This window comes from Filicampus tigris, chromosome 3 (assembly GCF_054856515.1).
Source record: "Filicampus tigris isolate MCC_2025a chromosome 3, RoL_Ftig_1.0, whole genome shotgun sequence".
In the NCBI taxonomy this organism is placed as follows: domain Eukaryota; kingdom Metazoa; phylum Chordata; class Actinopteri; order Syngnathiformes; family Syngnathidae; genus Filicampus; species Filicampus tigris.
In genome coordinates, this window is record NC_141219.1 from 17,015,745 (window position 1) to 17,036,858 (window position 21,114).

The 21,114-nt window shown below is 41.3% G+C and overlaps 1 protein-coding gene across 2 annotated transcripts; it reads left to right on the top strand.

Annotated features, from left to right (window-relative positions):
• Positions 1-1,576: 1,576 nt before the first annotated feature.
• Positions 1,577-20,693, top strand: LOC147150115 (myocardial zonula adherens protein-like). Of its 2 annotated transcripts, XM_086026468.1 has the most exons (14): positions 1,577-2,017; positions 3,146-3,223; positions 8,619-8,687; positions 12,176-12,340; positions 12,441-12,533; positions 13,689-13,802; positions 13,874-14,026; positions 15,375-15,500; positions 15,584-15,712; positions 15,794-15,888; positions 16,060-16,165; positions 16,521-16,604; positions 16,777-16,883; positions 16,965-20,693. In XM_086026468.1, the coding sequence occupies exons 1-14, from the start codon at positions 1,928-1,930 to the stop codon at positions 17,740-17,742; spliced, it is 2,187 nt and encodes a 728-aa protein (XP_085882594.1). In that variant the 5' UTR covers positions 1,577-1,927; the 3' UTR covers positions 17,743-20,693. The 2 variants fall into 2 exon arrangements, with proteins under 2 accessions (XP_085882594.1, XP_085882595.1); XM_086026469.1 differs by lacking the exon at positions 8,619-8,687.
• Positions 20,694-21,114: the final 421 nt, after the last annotated feature.

Genomic DNA, 21,114 nt, shown 5'->3' on the forward strand with positions numbered 1-21,114 from the left:
TATTGCTTTTGGGGGTTTAACTCTTTACCATCACTTGCTCCACTTGTTTCGTACATGTGCAGGTAGTATCGGCAGGGTGGGGAATGTGAGCGCCGCTTGACACCACGATTGTCTGCTGAGAAATTACACACGCACAAGCACACGCACACACACTGGGGACATTAAAAAATAATGCCACCGTCATCAATGATTCATTGCCTCCATATAACAGGTGCCCCACTGAGTCATTTTTGACAGCCCTGCTTGTGTTACATTGTACACAAACAGTAAGATCTATGTGTTTATATCCATGTAAGGCATATACGATAGCCTTTGCGCTTCTAAAATGGATTTAAATAATTTTTTTTTTTTTTTTGCTTTAGTGCGATGATAAGCAAGTACCTATAGTTTCTTTCTCTCTCTGATATTGTAATATCTGTTCTTTGTTTTGTGCATGTGCTGGCTGGGCCTGTTAAAAGCGAGTGACGTCATAGAGAGGTGACGAGCCAGGTTGAGAGGGAAGTTGGGTTCGAGGAGTCAGTTGTATGACTGAGTGCATGGGCGTGAGTTGTGGTCACCAGCAGCTCTTGTGTGAATGTGTTCTTTTCGTTACGTTCTGTTATGAAAAACGGTGATCAGATTGCATCAGCGACTGTGTGCATCTTTGACCACTTCGAGGGGCATTACAGTATTAGCACTTTGATCTGAGCCTGCGAGACTAAGCAAGATTTCCGTGGTTGCATTACAATCAGGCAGATGATAATAGCCTGTTTATGTGTATATGACTTGGTCTAAGTTGCACTAGGCAAACAATTCGTAGAAAGCGGCAATCGTGTTGTAATTGTGTGCAGATGTTATTAACGTTTTCCCCCTGTCACTTTTCTTTTCTCTTGAAGCATTCGCTTCACTCTGATGCCATTTCTACGCTGTTTACAACACTATGGAGAGTATACTATTTAGATTTCATTCTCTTCTTTTAGTTAAATATACACATAAATTACAATTTTGAAAGTGATGACTTCAGCTTTACGTTGGAGTAGCTGTTACATCTCTGCTTATCGCATAGCCACTTTTTTTTTTTGAAGAATTGTTCACTGTCTGCCAAACTGATGGTTGTTGTCAAGTGACTTTGCCAAGTTGAATTCGCAGCCACCATACAGTGCTTCTACCTCACATTTCTGATGGAGAGTCAGAGCAAATAAATAAATAAATAAATAAATAATAACAGCGCTTCGTATCTCGAAAAACTCTAAAGTAGGGTCACGTAATCTGAAGGCAGGTTATATTACCAGCACTTTATACATTTAGGTAGGCGCATACTTAAACACACATAATGCTTGACTGGTTTGTGTAGATTGCAATTAAGATGCAAACCAGTATGACAGCTCTCATTTAATTCCTTCCCGTTGGCGACGTTGTTTCTCGGTTTACGTCGTCATGGAGTTGCAAGTTCTAGTTACATTTCATTGTGTCAAGATATAGTGTCACGATTTTTCCCGGTGACTTGAGCCGCAAGAAGCTGTCACCAAGGAGCTCCACCTGCCCCGAGCTAAGTGGGAGGAACCGGGCAAGCCCACCCCGCCCGCCCTCTGCGAGCCCTGTTCTGTCACAGAGGAGGCAGGGAGCTGAAATGTGGCTCAACAGGTCGGATGGGAGCTCAGACAGAAAGCGAGCGAGCCAAGTCGCCGAGGCACCGAGCAGCTTGTCAGTCAGGTGGATTCGAACAATGACCCCGCTGTGCTGCTGAGGGGGAACCTCTGCGCATCGAGACACACCGACCCTCGCTCACCTCACCGGACGAGAGAGGAATTTCCCTATGGTACCTCTGAGAGTTGGAGCACAACTCAGGAAGGAGCAGTGAGAGGAAGAGTGGGAGGAGGGTCTACAGGGGAGGAGGAGGGGAGTGGGGGACACACTGTGGAACCGTGGAGTGGACACAACCGGAGACATGTTTCACTACGGGCCGGGACGATCGTTTTCCCGCACCACCACCACCACCACCACCACCACTGACGACTCGCCAGAGTCCAGAAGCGAGGTAAGAAGTCCCACGGTTAGAGGACATGCACTCTTGTCTCACGGGCGTCTTTGGTCCACTCTATTTTGCAAGTCCATGGTGTGTCTTCACCCCTCCCTCTTGTCTTTCGCTCGACGCATTTGGACAATGTCTGCGTAAAACAGAATGTGTACAAGAAGAGCGCGTAAGGCGAGGCCAATGTGCTGCAGGCTGGCCGCTTGTCATTATTGCAACAGTGCAATAATGACATAACTGGCCTTTGGGGACTATTGCCCTTTCAACTTGTTGCTGGAATGAGGGAGTGGGGGGGGGGGGGGACAACAACTACAACAACAACAAACACCTCAACCTGCAGGCACCAGAAAATTTAATTTCTCCTTCTTCTTTATCATCATCATCATCATCATCTTCTTCTTTTTGCACTGTAGCCTACATTATTTTTACATGATACCAAAGTAGGGTATCTAAAAGTATTTACTAATATATATTCATTATATTTATGTCCATATTAAAATTTGATTTATACAGTTATTCCTTTAATAAAAACCTACATATAGTTTTACAAATGTCATATTTGATCTATTATTATTATTATTATTGTTATTATTACTTCATTTCGCATGTGTGAACATTGTTTTTAATCATAAATGTAAATGTTATATTTTTATATTTTACATGCATTTTATGATTTATATTTATTATTACTATGAGGATTAGTATTATAATTTGCACTCCACTGAGTACAATCTTTTAAAAATCTTTTTTCAAAACTACAATGCCAAAGTACAATAGGCCATATAAGCTGTTGTGAAATGCGCTAAATAAATAAAATAGTATTGTATATATATATATATATATATATATATATATATATATATATATATATAGTTTGAATGATTATAATAATGTTAATAATTAAATTAATGAAATATATTATTCATCTTTAGTAAACAATATATATGGTTTTGAAAATGCCAAAAAGTTTAAATTCCCATGTTTAATTTCTATCACTGGTGCTATCGAGAAAATAATGGAAACAATTGTATAAAAAAGATAACCACAGTAAACCATTTGAAAGTGTTGGGACATTACTGGAGTCTATACATTTCCTGAAATGTGAGCATTCATCGTATTTTTTTTGGTCTTTAGAGGACAATCAGGCGCCTCAGGTTGACTCTGCATCCAGGAAATGCCGACAAGGAGCACAGAGCCGCTTATCCAGAAACGGTAAGTCCGTTTTTTTTTTTCTTCTATTTATTTATTTTTTTGTACATTGCTGAAATTCCACATTTTGCCACGGTGTATCCTGGCTTGACTGAAAAGACTTCATCAAAAATCTCAAGAGGTCTGGTCTGTGTTATGTAATCATGACTGAAGGGCGTAAGCAATAGTGCCTACATGTGTTTCACATTCCACCAAAGAAGTCACCGAAGCTCTATTGTACATATGTACAATAGAGCTTCGGTGACTTCATGTACTGTATAGGGTGGGCCAAAAGCAGGTATAAATGTTTTAAATGTACTTTATATGAGAAAGGAAGGAAAGACAGAAGGGAGGAAGATAGGAAGGATACAAGAATGATGAAAAATGACAGAAGAAAGGAAACAAAGATGGTAGTATGAGTCGGGAGAGCGGAAAGAAGGGTTAAAGGCTCAAAAGAACGTCAGGAATGATGGAAGGTAGGACAGAACAAAGGGAGGAAGGAAGCAAGGATGTATGAAAGGAAGGATGGGAGCAACGAAGCCGGATGGAAAGAAGGAAGGAAAGAAGGATAGTAAAGAGGAAGGAAGAAAGGACAGGAAGGAGGGTTTGAAAAGATTAAAGGAGAGAAGAAAGTAGGAAGGATGGAATGTAATTAACAAAGGAAGGAAGGACAGAAGGTGGGACAGAAGGAAGGAATTCTATGAAAGGAAGGAATAAGCTAATAAGGTTGTATGAAAGAAAGGATGGATGGAAAGAAGGTAGGAAAGCAGGGTGTAAACAAGGAAGGTATTGAACCAAGGATTGGATGAAAAAGAAGGGTGAGAGGAAGGATGGAAGGGTAGAAAGAATTGAAGGTAGGACAGGGGGTAGGAAGGACACAAGGGTGGAATGAAAGGATGGATGTTAGAAGGAAGGAAGGGAGAGAGGATGTGAGGAAGAAAGGGAGGGAGGAAGGATAGAAGGAAGGAAAGTAGGATGGTATAAAGAAAGTAAGGAAAGAAGGAAGCAAGGATAATATTATGAAAATAAAGAATGGGGAGGAAGGAAGGAAGGAAGGAAGAACAAAGGGGAGGCAAGGGAAAAAGAAGGGAGGGTGAAAGGATGGAAGCACGGTAGAAAAGAAGGAAGGAAGGAAACAAAGTTGTTAGGACGAAGGAATAAGTCATATGAAAACCCACACAAACCCACAAATGGACTTGAAACTCTCAAGGCCTTTTCACACAGCACTACTGGAGAGCACTACTTTTCTCTAAATGAAACTCCTCGACTCACTTCAACTCCAAAGTATTACTTTTATTGCTTTGGACTGAACACAAAATCACTGAAAAGGGAATTTTTAAAAAAACGAACAACGGAGAAATGATTCACGGGAGAAAAATCTGCGAAAAGTTGAATGGCGACTATGCGAGGGTTCACCTGACATTTTTAACATACTTTTTCAAAGGGCGCACATTTTATTGGATCTCTGCAGGCATACTGGCTGCCCGTTTGGTTCCCAGCTGTTGCAATGAGTGCTAAAAAGATCAGTGGTTGTGCCTTCAAGTAAATGTGAGAGTGCTGACTGTGTGTACATGCTGCAGGCGCTACTTGTACAGCGCTCTGTGGGTTTTTGCAGTGGGTGACACCGCCCCGGCCGCTTTTGTTTGGATTCAGAATGACGAGGTGACTCGTAATGCTGCTGCGGCGTCCTTATGTTGCGTGTCTGCTCAGGACCCCGACGTAGACGCGGCCGTGCCTGGTGAGAACTTTGACCCGGCAGGACTACGGCTCGCACACACATACTGATAACGCAGTAAATGCTTTACTCTGTGAGCGTGTTTCCCTTCCAGAGGGCGTGGTCTCGAGGTGTTGGAAGGGGCGAGATGTTGTTAGAACAGTGACAGGCGAGGAACGCGTTTGCCGCCTGTGATGATGTGTTCGGTGCGCCTATTATGACATGGACACATGAATGCCTTGAGACACCTTAGTCAGACTGCGCGTGTTTGACTTCGCCACAACAAAGACCACAATGTGGTTTTATGGCTCATAAGGTGGAGACGTGATAATGGCAAGTAGCGCACTCATATTGTATACTCGAAAAGGGACTATGAGACTTGACGGGGCTTAAACTAGACATGGTGACTGAGAGAAATACACCTGGCAATAGATGGTTAACTGTTGCATGCAAGTATAAAATATAGACGGGTAGTCCAGCTCATTTGTAGGTGATGTTAAAAACACTCCGACACACAACACAACACGGCTCACCGCGTGCTCACGCAGCGTAAATGCTTTGGGGCTTTTTTTTCTTCAGGTGGAAAGAACTGGAGCCTTAGACAAGGGGAAATGAATTACGCACACTTCCAAACACCAGTCAGTGTCAGTGCACAAAAGCTTGAAAAACGCAAGCAAAGGCCTACTAGAACATCTGAACTTTATTTGGGTTTAATCAGATGCACTTTCATGCACTTTCAATGGTGGCGGACATGTCTATGTTGAGAATTAACCGATACATATATATATATATATATATATATATATATATATATATATATATATATATATATATATATATAGTTTTGCATAACATGCTGTATTAGCGTGGTACACCTTGAAATTTAGAAATTTGAGAACTAAAAAAAAAAACATTCCAGTCAGTTTAAAGGGTGTGTTAAGTGCCAACCTTTCAAATTTAATAGCCTTCAAATTATATGACGTGAGGAGGAAACATCTGGTAAAAGTACTTTTTATTTTTACTCACAAAGTACATTTCAGAGCCTGTACTTTTTTACTTTTACTAATTGATGGAATGAGTACTTTTACTTTTACTAAAGTCATTTTTTTTATACAAGTAACTGTACATATACTCAAGTACAGAATGTCAGTGCTTTTCCCATCACTGGACCAAGAAGAGTAAAAATACACTCTAAATAAAAACAGTTGAGTTAAAAGTAACACAATTTTGGGTCAAAATGGACTGCTACACAAATTGGGTCAATTTGACCCGCTTTCTTGCATTGTTTTGTAGAAAACTGCCCATTTTTGGGATTGTTTTCTGCAAAAACAACCAAGAAAGTTGGGTCAAATTGACCCAGGTTATGGATTGGTCCATTTGTGACCCACAATTGTGTTATTTTTAACCCAACTGTTTTTAGAATGTATCTAAAAAAAACAAGTTAAGTACAGTAATGAAGTATTTGTATTTTGTTACTTCCTACCACTGCCAAAGACCCCGCGTGTTATGTTCGAAAAGTCTTCAGCTGGTTCCAAACGCACTGCCGTTGTGATGTCATAACATCTGCCTCGTCGCTTTCATGACACGCGTTTCGATGGCTCAATCTGAACTTTAGGTGGAAGAGCGACTTTCATTGCCAGGCTTTTCTGTCCGTCCCCATGACATCATTGCCTGCTGTTCATGAGCTCTCCTTTGATCCGCCTGGGGGGGAAAAAAAGAAGTACTTCATTAATGATTTCATTCATTACATAAAAGTTCAATAAAAATGTATCTGATTAAAAACATTTTAAAAACACACGATTAAAAATGAAATGTAAATGCGTTGGATTTAATTGTAAAACACATCTGAAGTGTACGTAGGCATGCAGTGATCCTTTGCCATACCACAAGTGCTTACCACTAATGACTGATCCAGAGCAATGAACAGCGCTTTACTCTTCAACTTCATTGACCGACCCCCTTATCGTTCGCACAATGAATTTCGAGCCGCGTGCAGGAGGATTTCCTGCAAAGTGCAGAAGCAGTGCGGCTGATATTGTGCCACGCCGCAGATAAACATCAACATCGAGCTGATTCCAGGCACAAGCAAAGTTCCCGAGTTTGTCAAGTAAACCGACTTCGTTGTGTCCTCCGCGCATTGCGTTTTTTTCCCCTGCAAAGATTTCGAATATTAATGTTTATCGTCAACTAGAATACAAGTATGAGAAAATTATTCTATTTCCTGAAGTTGGTAACGCCTTAAAATCCTCCTTGGGGTTTATTATCGAGCAAGTGAATCATTTCAGCGTGAATCAACATTTAATATAGTTTAGCGTTTTGACTGCTCGGCTGACGCCGACAGCTGCGCTATCGCGACTGGCGAGGACAACCCGGCTCTTGGTGTGTTCACTTCTGCACATTAACTGGCAGTCTGGCACCATAAAAAAAGTTGAAACTGTTGGTAGTTTTGATGAAAACGATTTTACCCCTATTCTCCACAGTGATATTACCACTTCATTTTCCCCCACAAAACGCCATCCAATTTTCCTCTTCCTCAATCAAGTCCGTGCATGCACAGTCAGAAGATGGAATAGTCCATCGCCTGAGAAGGCAAGGGGAAAATTTGAAACGATACGATCGATAATGCATTTTGATGTATTTTTACACACGTGTATTAATAATAAGTGCCTTAAATCGACAAAAACATTAGGAATCCGTTTTTCATGAGATGTTTGAGGGGCCCTGGGAAAAAAAACTTTCCATTTACAGTCCACACATATCCACACATGCAATACCCAGAAAAATATACATTTGCGGAAACTTGGCGCAAAATGAATGCCTAACAAGCTGCGATTAGGTCCAACATGTAGTCAGAAAGTCGCCAGCCGCACTGACTGCATTGGAATTTATTACCACAAAAGTCCATCTTTTTTTTCCCCCTTGACTGGGGGTTGTATGAAGGCTCTTTGTGTCTTCCGTCCTTCGTGATAAAGTCACGCGATACAGAGGAACCTTTGTGAGCAGAGCACTCAACGACACAGTAAAGTGTTTTGCTATCTCGCGGCGTGTAATTCATTCGAAGACCTGTATTTAAGTTGTTTGTACTTGTCAACCTGCACTCACTAATGGCCACAATATTAAGTACACCTACCCAATATGAGAGCTGTCTTATTTTTAGCGTTACTATCTTTGTAAAAGCGGAATTTTTTGGGAAGCAATTCCGATTCAGATAAGCTTGTCCAGGTGTACCTAATCAAATATTCTTCTTTTGGCAACAAAACAAAGAGGAACATGGACTGTACTCGCTTTCCGAAAAAACTCACTCAGCTTTGGTTTCGGTGAAATAAAACCAAGTAAACACTGTCAATCGGTGTTGTATTTAAACACATTGTAACAGTCAAAGTTGGCATTTATTGTCGTGTTGTTGAGAGGTTTCAAGAAAAAGCCGGTTGTGGAGCTTTTCTCAGGAGTCAGGTGAAGTGTTGGAGAAATGAGGGGCTGGCCTGTGCCCGTATGACAACACTGCTCTCTTTGTTCTGCTCCTCTTCATTCTTCATCTCCGTCCCATGTGAAGACTGATGCCTCCTTTGAGGGGCAACAGGTCTGGAATGTTAGTTGAGGTCGATGTTTGTTGGCACATAGCAACACCTGTTTCCAATCGTCTCAGTAAGTGAAACCATCGTGAGCCAGCTTAGCTTCACGCTAATATGAATCGTCTCCATGTAGGATGGCTGGAAGAAGAGGAATGGCATCGTTCAAAGAGAGAGGCCAGCCGGCAGAGAGTCACCCAAGCAGGTACGGTACCACTGGCCGAAACATTAGGTACACCTGCACTAGCAAAGAAGAACCCAGACAAGTCACGTATCATCTTATTCGGAGACAAAAGAGTCAATTTCATTCGGTTGGTAGGCTTTACTAATTTTTTTTATTTTTAAAATATTATTCTATATGTATTTATTTGTATAGATTCCAGATAAAATCAGTGCTTGAGAAGTGCACTCAACGTGTTTACATGTCATTGTTTCATATATTTCACCTTTCACTGTGTGATCAAGCCACAGATTTGTTTGCATTATTGTTGTCATCTGATTTATGACTTACTGACTTATGTTTACGCCCCACTTGTTTAATAGAATTTTGTGAAGTGGTGAACGCTTAAAAGACTGCAAGTCAAAATGTTTAGTAAGGTAACAACTCTCAAACTAGCTTTCATATTCATGGTTCATTTGCCTTATTTTAGCATAAACCTAACCTGTGAGACCAAAAGATTTCTGTATAGTAAAAATAATATTGCTTATTGTAATAAAGATGAATGTATTGATTGTTGTTTGTTTAAAAAATAGATGGAGGAAAAAATACAAGGTGAAAAAAACAACAACAATTAGACGATTCCAGCGTCCCACCGGTGGGACGTTCGCGTCCCGCCCGCGGGACATTTGCGTCCCGCCCGCGGGACATTCGCTATATATACGTAGAACAACTTCAAAGCATTCCCGGGCATGTTATATATGGTTCGAAAACGGAGTATCCGCAGATTCGAATCATACCAAACATTATAAGAGACAATCATATCTGCAGGCACGGCAAACATTTAAGTCAAACAATCGCAAACCCACAAAAAATACGGAACCTGTGTTGCACGGACCCTGTGTTGCATCACCTTTTATTTATTTTGGACTTTTTTTTCAAATCAAATAGCAGCCTTTTTTCAACATGGTTTCAATTGGGTCACCCCAAATGGCACACCTTTGGTTCGCCTGGGGGGCGGCATGGTGGTCGTCCGCCTCAGAGTTCAGAGGTCGTGGGTTCGATCCCGGCCCCAGCCTCCCTGTGTGGAGTTTGCATGTTCTCCCCGTGCCTGCGTGGGTTTTCTCCGGGTACTCCGGATTCCTCCCGCATTCCAAAAACATGCATGGTAAGTTGATTGGACTCTCTAAATTGCCCCTAGGTGTGATTGTGAGTGCGGATGTTTGTCTCTGTGTGCCCTGCGATTGGCTGGCAACCAATTCAGGGTGTCCCCCGCCTACTGCCCGAGAGACAGCTGGGATAGGCTCCAGCACTCCCTGCGACCCTTGTGAGGAGAAGCGGTATCGATAATGGATGGATCGATGGTTCGCCTGGACCTCTCCTTCGTAAAACTTCTGTAAAATGCTCATTTTCTGTCGTATTTTTGTCAAGTTTGAAATGGAATTGGAGGAGCCTTTGGGCTGTAATCTTGTTGTGTTATTCAGTCCACCACCCTGCTACATGATTTTCCAGGCAGATTAAAAAAAAAAAAAAAAAAACAATCGGTGGACATAGAATCCGCCTTCTTTTATGTATGCAAACTTCCATAATTCAGTGCCAGTAGCACGTTAACAGATTCTGACAGTTGAGGAGAAAAATTGTAAGTCTTATCTTCAAAAAGAGACCAAAACTATGCTGATACTCCAAATGGTTCAAGTACAGCTTCAAATTTACTTTGGGTGCACTTATTAAAAATGTAATAAAAGGTGGAATTGCAAAGCGTTAAAACACAGAGACACCCATGTATTTGTTAGCTCTTCTATGGCATTTTATATTTGTTTTTTGCATTAAACAAACTTATAAAGCTATGTGGTTGTTTTAAATACACAGAAAGTATTTACCTTTGTTTTATGTTTGTTTAGTCCGACAGTCAACTAGGAGTGGCGTTCAAAAATGTAAAACCAAACTGCTTTTTTGTTGTGAAGTCAGCTAAATTGAGTTCACTGGCACCATACAGTAGTTGCATCCCAAATTTTGACTTGCAAGTTAAAGAACAAAAAAATCAGCTAAACGGCAGCTTGTATCTGCAATATCGACATATGCTTAGCACAAAGAACCACCAGACCACACAGAAAGTCTGAAACGTTCAATATTTGCTTCATTACACTGCCTGCTGGAGGCCCAAAAGACAGAAGAGACAGCAGCTCATGTTCTGGGTTGCAGAAACATGACACTCGATTCAGCTTTTTTTTTTTTTTACATCCGTTCACAACTTCCTGTTTCCATTGTCGAGCAGAAACAGCGCCGCAAATATGATGCTGTGCACACATGTTAGCATCAGCAACATGAAGGCCTCCTAGAATCAATGTGCGAAATTGTCAAAACCATTTATTTGATAGCCTTGATATCCAGTTAAAGGTCATTGTACAAGCCCACCCTTTTTCCTTACTGCTAAAACCACTCAGCACACTAGTAGAACGACAAGGGTGCACTAGTAGAACTGTTTTGTATTTTTTTTCCCACTACTGTATGACATTGCTGCACACTAGTAGGACAACGTTGGCAAACTACTTGGACAACTACATGCTACTAATGAGACAAAACTGTGCACCATTTGAATTCTGTGTGCTACTAGTACTACTAGTTAAGGCTAAAAAAACTTTAATCATAATTATTTTTGGTAATAATTGCAATCACGATTATTCAAACGATCATTCATTTTTTGGTACAAAACAAGAACATGTTGAACCGTAAATTAGTTATTATATATAAAAAAAAAAAAATAAAAAAAAAACGGTGCCAATGTATAAGTTCAAGTATCTCTTGTGTAAACAAAACATAGCGCATTGGATGTAAATGAATATTAATAATTGTTTTTTACGATTATGCCAATTTGGTAATCGTGGAGTGTAATAATTGTAATTGTAATTGAATTTCGATTAATTGCACAGCCCAACTACTAGTGAAGCGCTAGATGTTAACTAGTAGAATTTTGTAGTGTCACTTGTAGTACGAGAAGCATGCAGTTGTCAAGTTTTTCCCAGTAGTAACATGTAATTTAGTTCGGATAAAAAACTGTATTAGTACATGGACCTTTAGCTGAAGCTCAGCTTCCAAACCAGCGCACTAGTAGAACGACTGTGTCTGACTTGCATTAATTTTCTCCATTACTTTATGACATTGCTGGACACTACTCGGACAACTTTGGCATACTAGTAAGAGGACTGCATGTTACTAGTGAGGCAAAACTCCTAGTGGGCAATTTGGCGCTACTAGCGGGGGTCCAGTAATCTACTAGTGCATGGCACATGCCTACTAGTTGGGCTTGTAGTGTTACTAGAGCGGCAGATAGTAAGTAGGGTTTAATTGCATAGAGACATTGTCTTACGGGGGACAAAGAGCATACTAGTAGATATTAGCCTGGATATTAAGCTTATGGAATAAATGGTCAAATGGCTTGCCATAATGTGTGCCGCAACCAGTCGTGCACGCACGCACACGCACAGTCCCAGTCCCAGCTGAAAGAAACCTGAGCGGTGCGTCCTTGTCTCCCTCAGCACCTGCGTGACATGACCAATGGGCAGCCCGAGCCCTCGCCGCAGCATCGCGGGCCCACAATGTACGGCGTAGTGCAGAGTAACGACCCCGACAGACCGCAGGAAGTGATGGCGCGGGAGTGGACCGTCGGTCACCTGCACGATGAAATGAAGTACATCAGGGAGGTGAGGGCAGAGCAACACTGGGCATCGCTGCGATACGCGCTCGTGTCTATCTCAGGTGACGGACCTTATCTGCATGCTTTTTCGCGCTGCGTTTACACAGGTGAGAGATTCTCTGGAGAAGGTCAGAGAGCGTATGTACGGGCAGTTTGGAGGCATGCAGCAGTCTGTGCAAAAGCTCTCAGAGGAAATAAAGGTAAAAAATGCATGCAGTAAGCATCGCAACCATGCCGCTTTACTGTCATTTTATATCCGCGGTGCCCAAAGTATTCTGAAATTGAACCGCTGAGAACTAGAGTGGGCTAAGTCCATTTTTGTCATTTTTTTTTTAAAGTGCAGAAACCAATAGAAGAGAGACACATCTTGCGGATGAATATTGGCTTAAATCAAGGTTTATTTTTCGATTTTAACATATAGGAGAGTCCATTTTTACACATTTTTGTTTCACTTGGGTGACGGTGTATCTGTATGTTAGTGTTAGTGAATGTAATATATCATCTTTCCCGAAATAGTTGTTGACATATCTGCTTTTTGGACTTAGATCACTAACATTAAATTACTCCCCTACAAAATTACTACAAGGGAGTTAGCCCACTCTAGTTGTCATACACACAATATATGTACATACATATACTGTAAGGTAATTTGAATCGGAAAATCTGTTTTGATTTACTGGAACCTAATTGAATCGTGACGGACCGTCCTTCAATCGTATCGCACCCCATGTGTATCATCTTTAATGAAAGATGCACACCAAATATTAATCGTTGTAAATCGGTTTGATGCTGACGATTTGTTGTTCCTTTGTTTTTGAATGACATTGTTACATATTAGTAAACATGGAAAAAAGCCGGAGCCATACCATATTGAATCGAATTGTAATTCCACTGAATCGAACTGAATCAAATCGTTGAAAATGTGCCATTCTTGAATTGTATTGTACTCCATGCATTGAGATACATATCAAATTGTTTTTTATCAGAGCGATACACGCTCCAACATATATATTTATATATGACATGCACACACATACACACACACACACACAAACATATACCGGTATGCATACGCTGATGGATTGGTGTTAGCATGTTTAATAAATGAACGGTGAAGAATTTCAGTGGTTTTCCTTTTCTGCATTCCTAATAAGAAAAGACGAGACCGCCTTGTTTTATGTGAGCAAAAACACACTCTCTCTGGTGTGAAAACAGTCAAAAGATTTTAAAAACAATATTCATGCAAATACTGCTACAACGATTGTCCACCGCGTTGCTCTCGCCGCTAAATGCTGCTTCACCGTCGACGAAGCTGCAAATAATCTGCGAAATGTCAACGCATGTGTGTTTTACAGACGGCCAACTCCCACCGCAGGAGTCTGGAGTCAGAGGTGAGGATCCGCACAGCGGCAATGGAGAGATTTGATCAGATGAACAGCTCCCTTATATCGTCCAATATCGGCCTGCAGGTAACAAAATGCACCTGTGAAGACGCACTGTACCTAGTTTGACGTTTTGAACCATTGTGATGCCTTGGCAGAAATCCCTCCTGGACAACTGTCAGAATCAAGTGGAAACAAGGGATGAGTTGAAGACTTTGCGCAGTGCCTGCGAGCGAACACAAGAGCAGCTCAGAGACAAGGAGCGAGAGCTGGCCGCAGCACACGCCGAAAACCAGACGCTCAGACTTCAGGTAGCTGGTTTGTGAATTACGCCTCGGCCGCACCGGGTGACGTCACTGTGGAAGTACCTGCTCTGACACATTCGTGGAAAACCGTGGCTGGTGTGACAAGTCGGCCCGCTCGGAACAAGTCTGATAAGAGACGTTGGACTTGTTGTGCGGCATTGTGTGAGAAAAGATCCGACTCTGAACACACACACGCACGCGCGTATTCTTTACATGTGTCCTCATCAGCCCGAGACACTGCATCCTCTTATGGACGCACGTATGTGGGACGATAGAGGTAGAAGGAGAGAAATCATCAAATTACAATTGAGCCTAAAGTAAATGCGGACAGAGCCGTGGCATCAATAGAGAAAATCCGAGAGTAGTTTACACCCCGCCAAAAAAAGCCTTATACTCTACTGTAATTGCCTATGTATGAAAAGTGCTATATAAATAAAATGTGATTGATTGATTGATTGATATAGATGCTGGTAGCAAAGGACTACTTTTGTCTAAATGAAGCTCCCCAACTCACTTCGGGTCAAAAGTACCTTGTCACCAAGATGCCACCAGGTGGTGCCAAAGCATTGATTTTATGGCTTTGGTTTGAGTACAAAAACAGGAAACAAGTGCGTTTTTCCAGTTTTTCAGCAAATAGCAGCAGATAGCTTAAATAGGCGAATTTGCAACTGCTGAACCACAGATATGCCGAGGCTTCCTGAATAAATGTTCACCGCCACCACATCAGGTACACACGCATCTAATGACACAAAAATACTAGAAATAACTTCACCCCCCCCCCCCCCCCCGAGACCAGACGTCTTCTGTATTTTACCATGCGTTGCAATATGGATGAAAGCCTGATAAGATTAAACCAGTGAAGAAGACGCTAAATTGCTTTTTCATTGACCTTTCGACCCCTTGACAAAACAATGACAGTCGCTTATCAACACTGAAGTTGTTGACTGACTTACACCATGCACTACACTACAGTAATGTGATGAGTGTATTCTTGGACTTAGACCTCTCTGACATTGTCAGTCAAAAGTGAGAATTATTATCTTGGCACATTATTCAGCGCAGCTGTCCCTAATGAAGTCCTGCGACCCGACTGTGCGTGTTGCTGAGTGTTTTCGACCACGTTTGACTGGAAGAAGCAGAAGTTGGTCTTTGCCATCCCTTGAACTGCGGTTGAGATCACTTCCACATTCTAATCAACTTCACTCGTCCATGGAAGCGTCTTTGCATTCACTTTTCCTTCCCTTAAATTAATCACGAGCCTGTACAAAGCACTTATTCCACCATCCGGCATCGTAATCAGTTCACATCCGCTCGGGCTGCTCACAGCAGTTCTTTTTTCGTCTTTGCTGCCCAGGTGGAATCTTCACGGGAGGTCAACAGTAAGGCCCTGACGGAGCTCTCCGTGGCGCTCGAAAGGGACTACCAGCAAAAGCTGCAGGAAGAGCAAAGGAAACACAGGGAGGAGATTGAAATACTCCAGGTCTGCGCTATTTACTTTTTTGATCAGTGCGATACATCCGTTGCCAAACATTTTTTTTTTTTTTAATGTACTTGCCTACGCAGGCACAACTGGACGACTACATCAGACGGCTCGAGGAAGCTGAGATGAACATCAGGCTGGCAGAGGCCAAAATTGCCGAGCGGGATCTGAGGATCGGCGAACTTGAGCGCCTGCTAGACTGCATGGGAACGGTAACCGATGCAAAAAATAGAAAAAAACAAAAAACAACAACAACGTATTGCACGTTCACAATCATGTGACCAATCCCACAGGAAAAGAGCCAACTCCACCAGAAACTGCAGGAATGTGAACGCCGTCTTCGCGTTTTGGACAAGAGCGATACAACAGATGGAGCTACAGTCAAAAGGTATCGGACCAATGCCCCCCAAAAAAAGGGAAGACTGCAAGCTGAATATGTGATCAGTGTCCAAAGAGGAAAGGCAATGTTTGGTAAACACTGCTTTCCGAGTTTTGTTTTGCTGAGCGCGACACCGGCTCAAAGCAGTTGGAGCTAACAATGAGCGCTGGCGGTCGGCAGGTCGCAAGAGCTGCAAAGTGAAGCCGGAGGTCTTCGAGAGAGAATCAAACACTTGAACGACATGGTCTTCTGCCAACAGCGGAAGGTCAAAGTGATGATTGAGGAGGTGAGAGAGCTCATTTCGGCTTGTGGTTTCAGTACGGGAAATGAGCCAGCTGTCCAAAACTGAAACGTGCATCACGGCATCTTTTTCCCTCTACCTTTTGTTTTCATTGTTGACAAAGAAAAGGACAGTAGTGATTGGGAAAAAACAACAACTTCCAATCAGATGTTGTCGGTTTCAGGTTGATAAACATCCACACCCAATAATGTTCTTCAGTAGTGCTGTCAAGCGATTACAATTTTTAACCTAATTAATCGCTAAATTGTCCATAATTGATTGCGATGAATCATATTTTTCAACTACATCTGTCATCTGGTGATGTCGCTCTCATGATGTTTTTTTACTTCAAACGGTCAAGGTGCAAACGCTACGAGCTCAAGTTGCTGAGAAAGACATGTTCATCTCGGAGCTGCTGGACCGAATTGCAATGGTGGAGTGCGAGGTACGACTCCACCTGTGTGTTCAATTTCAATGCGGGCTGGCTGGTGCGGTTAACTGTTTCTTTTGGTGCTGAGCGCCGATTAGCCGAAACTTTGAGCAATGGACGTTGGTATGTGGTGACTCCAATCTTTGCATGAATATGACACTCTTGTATCCTCTTTTCCTTTTCCTAGAATAATGAATTAGAAGACAAGCTCAAGTATTTTATGTCCACACAGAGTAGTGAAGAAGAGGATTTGGACTTTGGGAAGATAGTCCGAGTCTGCAATACTCTGCCAAGGTAAGACGCAACGTCGCGTCGAAGCGTTTGGTCCGAGGGGTGTGGCGGCTTTTTTTGCTTAACGTGTGACTGTTCAAACAGAGTTGACCGAGTACCAGGGCAGCATGTTGACTCTCCTTTTCTGCATGAACCGACTCCTCTTCATCGTATTGACGAACACCTTCCATCCGAACAACCTTTATTTGTCGTACCACCTCCGCCGCAAATACGAGCTCCTCCGCCCGCAGATCCTGCCTTACCATACACATACGCTTCACTACCCCCTGAACCTCCTTTATCACCCACGCAACCTCCCCTCCCCCCTCTGCCTTCATCACCCACACCACCCTCGTCACCCACACCACCCCCGTCACCCGCATCACCCCCGTCACCCGCATCACCCCCGTCGCCCGCATCACCCCCGTCACCCGCACCACCCCCGTCACCCACACCACCCTCGTCACCCACACCCCCTCCATCGTCCCCCACACAAGCATCCGACGAGCTTCTTATCCGCCGTCCGTCCCTCTTCCTTACAATGGCTACTCAGCCAAGGACGCTCAGACATAACAACCCTCCTCCCAGCAGGGTGGAGGCCAGTTTACTCCGCTACACGCCCGTCGAGTACAGCCGCTACCTCGAGGCCAACCCGACGCCCCGGATTGAAACGTACTCCTCCACCCCATTGTCAGCGGAATCCCAAAGTTACGAGAGCCGGCCCGTGGACGAGGCGGACGCTGGAACAGACACTCGGACGGCATTGGATCTGGATCAAGAGGAAAGCTTGACCACCTCCCGGAGGACCAGAACAGGGATCGCGTACCTTGATACGCCATTCTTGAGATTAATGGATATAACAGCGAATATCAAAGTAGAGTGATTGGAGACGATACAACATTTTGAGTGTAGGCTGTACAGTGAACCCCCCCGTTTATCACGGCCAAACCTATATCAAAAACATTATTCAAATGGGTTTCTCTGCCACACACTTTAAACATATTAATCCATCTTATTAAAACACACAATTAAAGTATTCCTATTAGCAATAATACAATATGAGTACTTGTACTTTTTAATTCATTCCTTAGTTGTCACACGCCTGCTCACACAGTTCTCCAAATAAGACGCAACGGGTGCTTTATTTGTCACTCCCAATCCGGGAGGGCAACCAACTTCCGAACATGGCAAAACGTGGAAAAGCACTTACTTCCGACACGGGTCAATGGCGGCACCGGGGGGGGGGGGGGGGCGGGGGCGGGGGGACAAAGCACCCGTAGGAGCTTTAAACATCTTCATTGTATTTCCTTTATCTTTTATTCATTTTTCTTTGCACAAACTGTCTTCAAGAGCTTCCAAAGATGACAATATCCAATGTTTAGGCTTTGTTCGGGTTTATAATCTGTATACCATGTCATATTTGTATGAATTAGCGCTGTCAAAGTTAATGCATTAACTATGGAGATTAATTTAAATGTTATAACGCACTCAAATTTTTTTTTAAACTCAATTAACTACGTTTTATTTACTTCCTGTACGTAGTTTTACTTTAAAAAGTTGCTCGACGGCTCATTGGAGAAATCCAAAATAATTTGCACACTTTGAAAAGCCAAATTCAAATACCATATTAGTTTTGGTGTAGTGTTCAGCTGTTGTGTTTTATACAATACAATGTAATACACTACAACTTTATTTTTATAGCGCATTTCATAACAGCTACAGCTGTAACAAAGCACTTTACATTACAACAACAAAACAGCAATGATATAACAAGTGAAAGCAATTAATTAAAACACAAAATACTATATACAATAGAGACCGAAAAACAGCAGAAAACCTTCAGTCTCACATCGGATCAAAAGCTGGAAAAAAATCGCGTTCAAGGATCAAAGAAAGCTATTAGAACAGTCTTTGAATCAAAATATACTTTTAATTTGTTTCCATATTAGTTTCAAGATTTTACTGATGTAAATATCGGTCCCAAGCTTTGTAAAAAAATTGTAGTTGAAAAATACGATCAATCGCGATTAATTATGGAAAATTTTGCCTTGAATTCGTTTTTAAAATGTAATCGTTTGACAGCACTAGTATAAATACATTAAATACATGTAATTAACTTTTGTACGAAGACATCAGCCAAAACAAAACAACATTTTTATCAAGTTCAAGTTCAAACCATGTTATGGTTCATGCCATTAACCCGTTGTTATGATCTGTATTCCAGGTTTGGTCACTCATTAGTCCACATATAATGGATTGACATATACTGTGTAACTGACACATTAAAAACAAAAGAGAATTGAAGTTTGTGTATCCCAAAAGGTTCAACCAAGCCATACAGTACAACATCACTCACAGGGATACAGCACTGTATATTCTTGATGCTTAGTAGGGGACCTTTTTTGTCTCTTCTCTTCTCTTCTCTTCCCTTCTCTTCTCTTAATTGCGCTGCATCTGCATCAGCTGAGTTCAGTGCTGCCTGGCATGTTCAGACTTGTCTGTATACTCTAAAAACCCATCAAATAAGAATGCTTTAATGTCTGTGATATGGCTGATGCTGTGATATAGTGGGGGTTCGCTGTACATGAGAATTTAGAAGCAGGATGATACAGCTAGCATCTTTTTATCTTTGCGAAGCACAACAAAGGTAACTACTGTATATGAGGGGAAAAGGATTCATCAAGATGCGTATCGTTTTTCTTCGCTTTTTTTTTTTTTTTTTAAACCAAAAACTCAGCAGCTAAGATCCCTCATTAACTATTGTTTTACAGGCTGGAAAAACTTAACCCTTCCTTGCCAAAACCTCACTTTATTTTGTATGATTTACAATAATAGTATAATATACTCGTCACAGAAAATCTGGTATTTGAACACAAAATACAGTACAGGCAATTACAATGCCTCTTGAGGTATTAATAGACTTTTTTTTTGTTCAGGTTCATTTGTGACCCACGTTTCAAGATTGTGTGCTAAGATAGCTGCTAGCTTCTTATCAAAAGCTAACATAAGACAAAAGGGCATGTTTATGTTTACTTTGATTTATTCCTTTTTTACAGTTTTTCCCCTTTGTCCCACTTTGTAAACATATACTGTAATTCCAGGTGATGTTTGCACAAAGTACTATAATATGAAAATACATACTGTATGTGTATATAATCTCATATTATGAGTCATATTTTGTAAATAATAATCTTAGTCTATGTTTTGTTTGTTTACAAAAAAAATGTAGCCCACACTGCTGAAATGAACTGAAGAGGGAAAGTAAAAAATGAAGGTTAATGTGTATATTTTCCTAAAAAAAATGTATATTGGCTCTGTATGAATTAAAATAAAATGTTATTTTTTACGTTATGCACAAGATATTTATTTACATGTGATGTGCCTTTAGGGGTGGGAATACATATTAAAAATCAAATTACATGCAACCGAGCATGTTCGAGATGAAATTGTTGGTAATAATCACTTCATCAATATGAAGACCTTAAAAGATGACTGCCATTTGTGAGCCACGGCCACAAGTATAATGCATCTGCTGTCTGCACTGCCACCAATTAATTGAGTTACATCAGCAACATGCATAACATCACACTGAAAAAAATGAGACAAGCCTCTGCTTGATTATTAAAACGATGTATAAAAAAGACCAAAATGTACACACATTTATCTAAAAAAAATTATAGTAACAAATGACTTACAGGCTATTATGTTTTGCCAAGGTTGGGCAAGTGAGTAGCCCCCATAACTAACCATTGATGGGACAATGTGATTTCCAATTTTGTAGAAGCAATAATTTGAAAATAAAAGTGTTTTATTTATAATAAAGTGTTGCGTATAGACATTTGTTTTCTATCTTGTTGAAATCATTTTTTGACAATTATTGTGAGAAATTATTATGATCGGTGTCTCCAATAGATTATTATTATCGATAATGTCATATTTAAAGGTAATTTAAGACAATTTATATCAAATGTTTCTTTCTAGAAGTGTGTATCAAAGTGGTAGCCCTTTATTTCAATTATTATTCTTTTCGCATCTCCAAGTGGAGTTATATAGCAGTTTCCCATTTCTTTATTTTAATGAGTAGCCTATGCAATACGTTTAAAAAAAGCTCCTGAGTCCTATTTTCCCCTTAAAATTGGTCAATTAGAATTGACAAATTTTTCACCAGATGTATCTAATTAATGATGGGACAATGATGGGAGTTTACAATGTAAACAATCAAATTTAATTATGTGTAAAGTACAAATGTTTACAT

What these genes read in the sequence shown, in the direction of transcription:
- LOC147150115 (XM_086026468.1), top strand. Translation starts at nt 1,928, where the DNA reads ATGTTTCACTACGGGCCGGGACGATCGTTTTCCCGCACCACCACCACC. An exon ending in CGCCAGAGTCCAGAAGCGAG is followed by an intron (nt 2,018 to 3,145) that starts GTAAGAAGTCCC and finishes TTTGGTCTTTAG; the next exon opens with AGGACAATCAGGCGCCTCAG. An exon ending in TTGCAATGGTGGAGTGCGAG is followed by an intron (nt 16,605 to 16,776) that starts GTACGACTCCAC and finishes TCCTTTTCCTAG; the next exon opens with AATAATGAATTAGAAGACAA.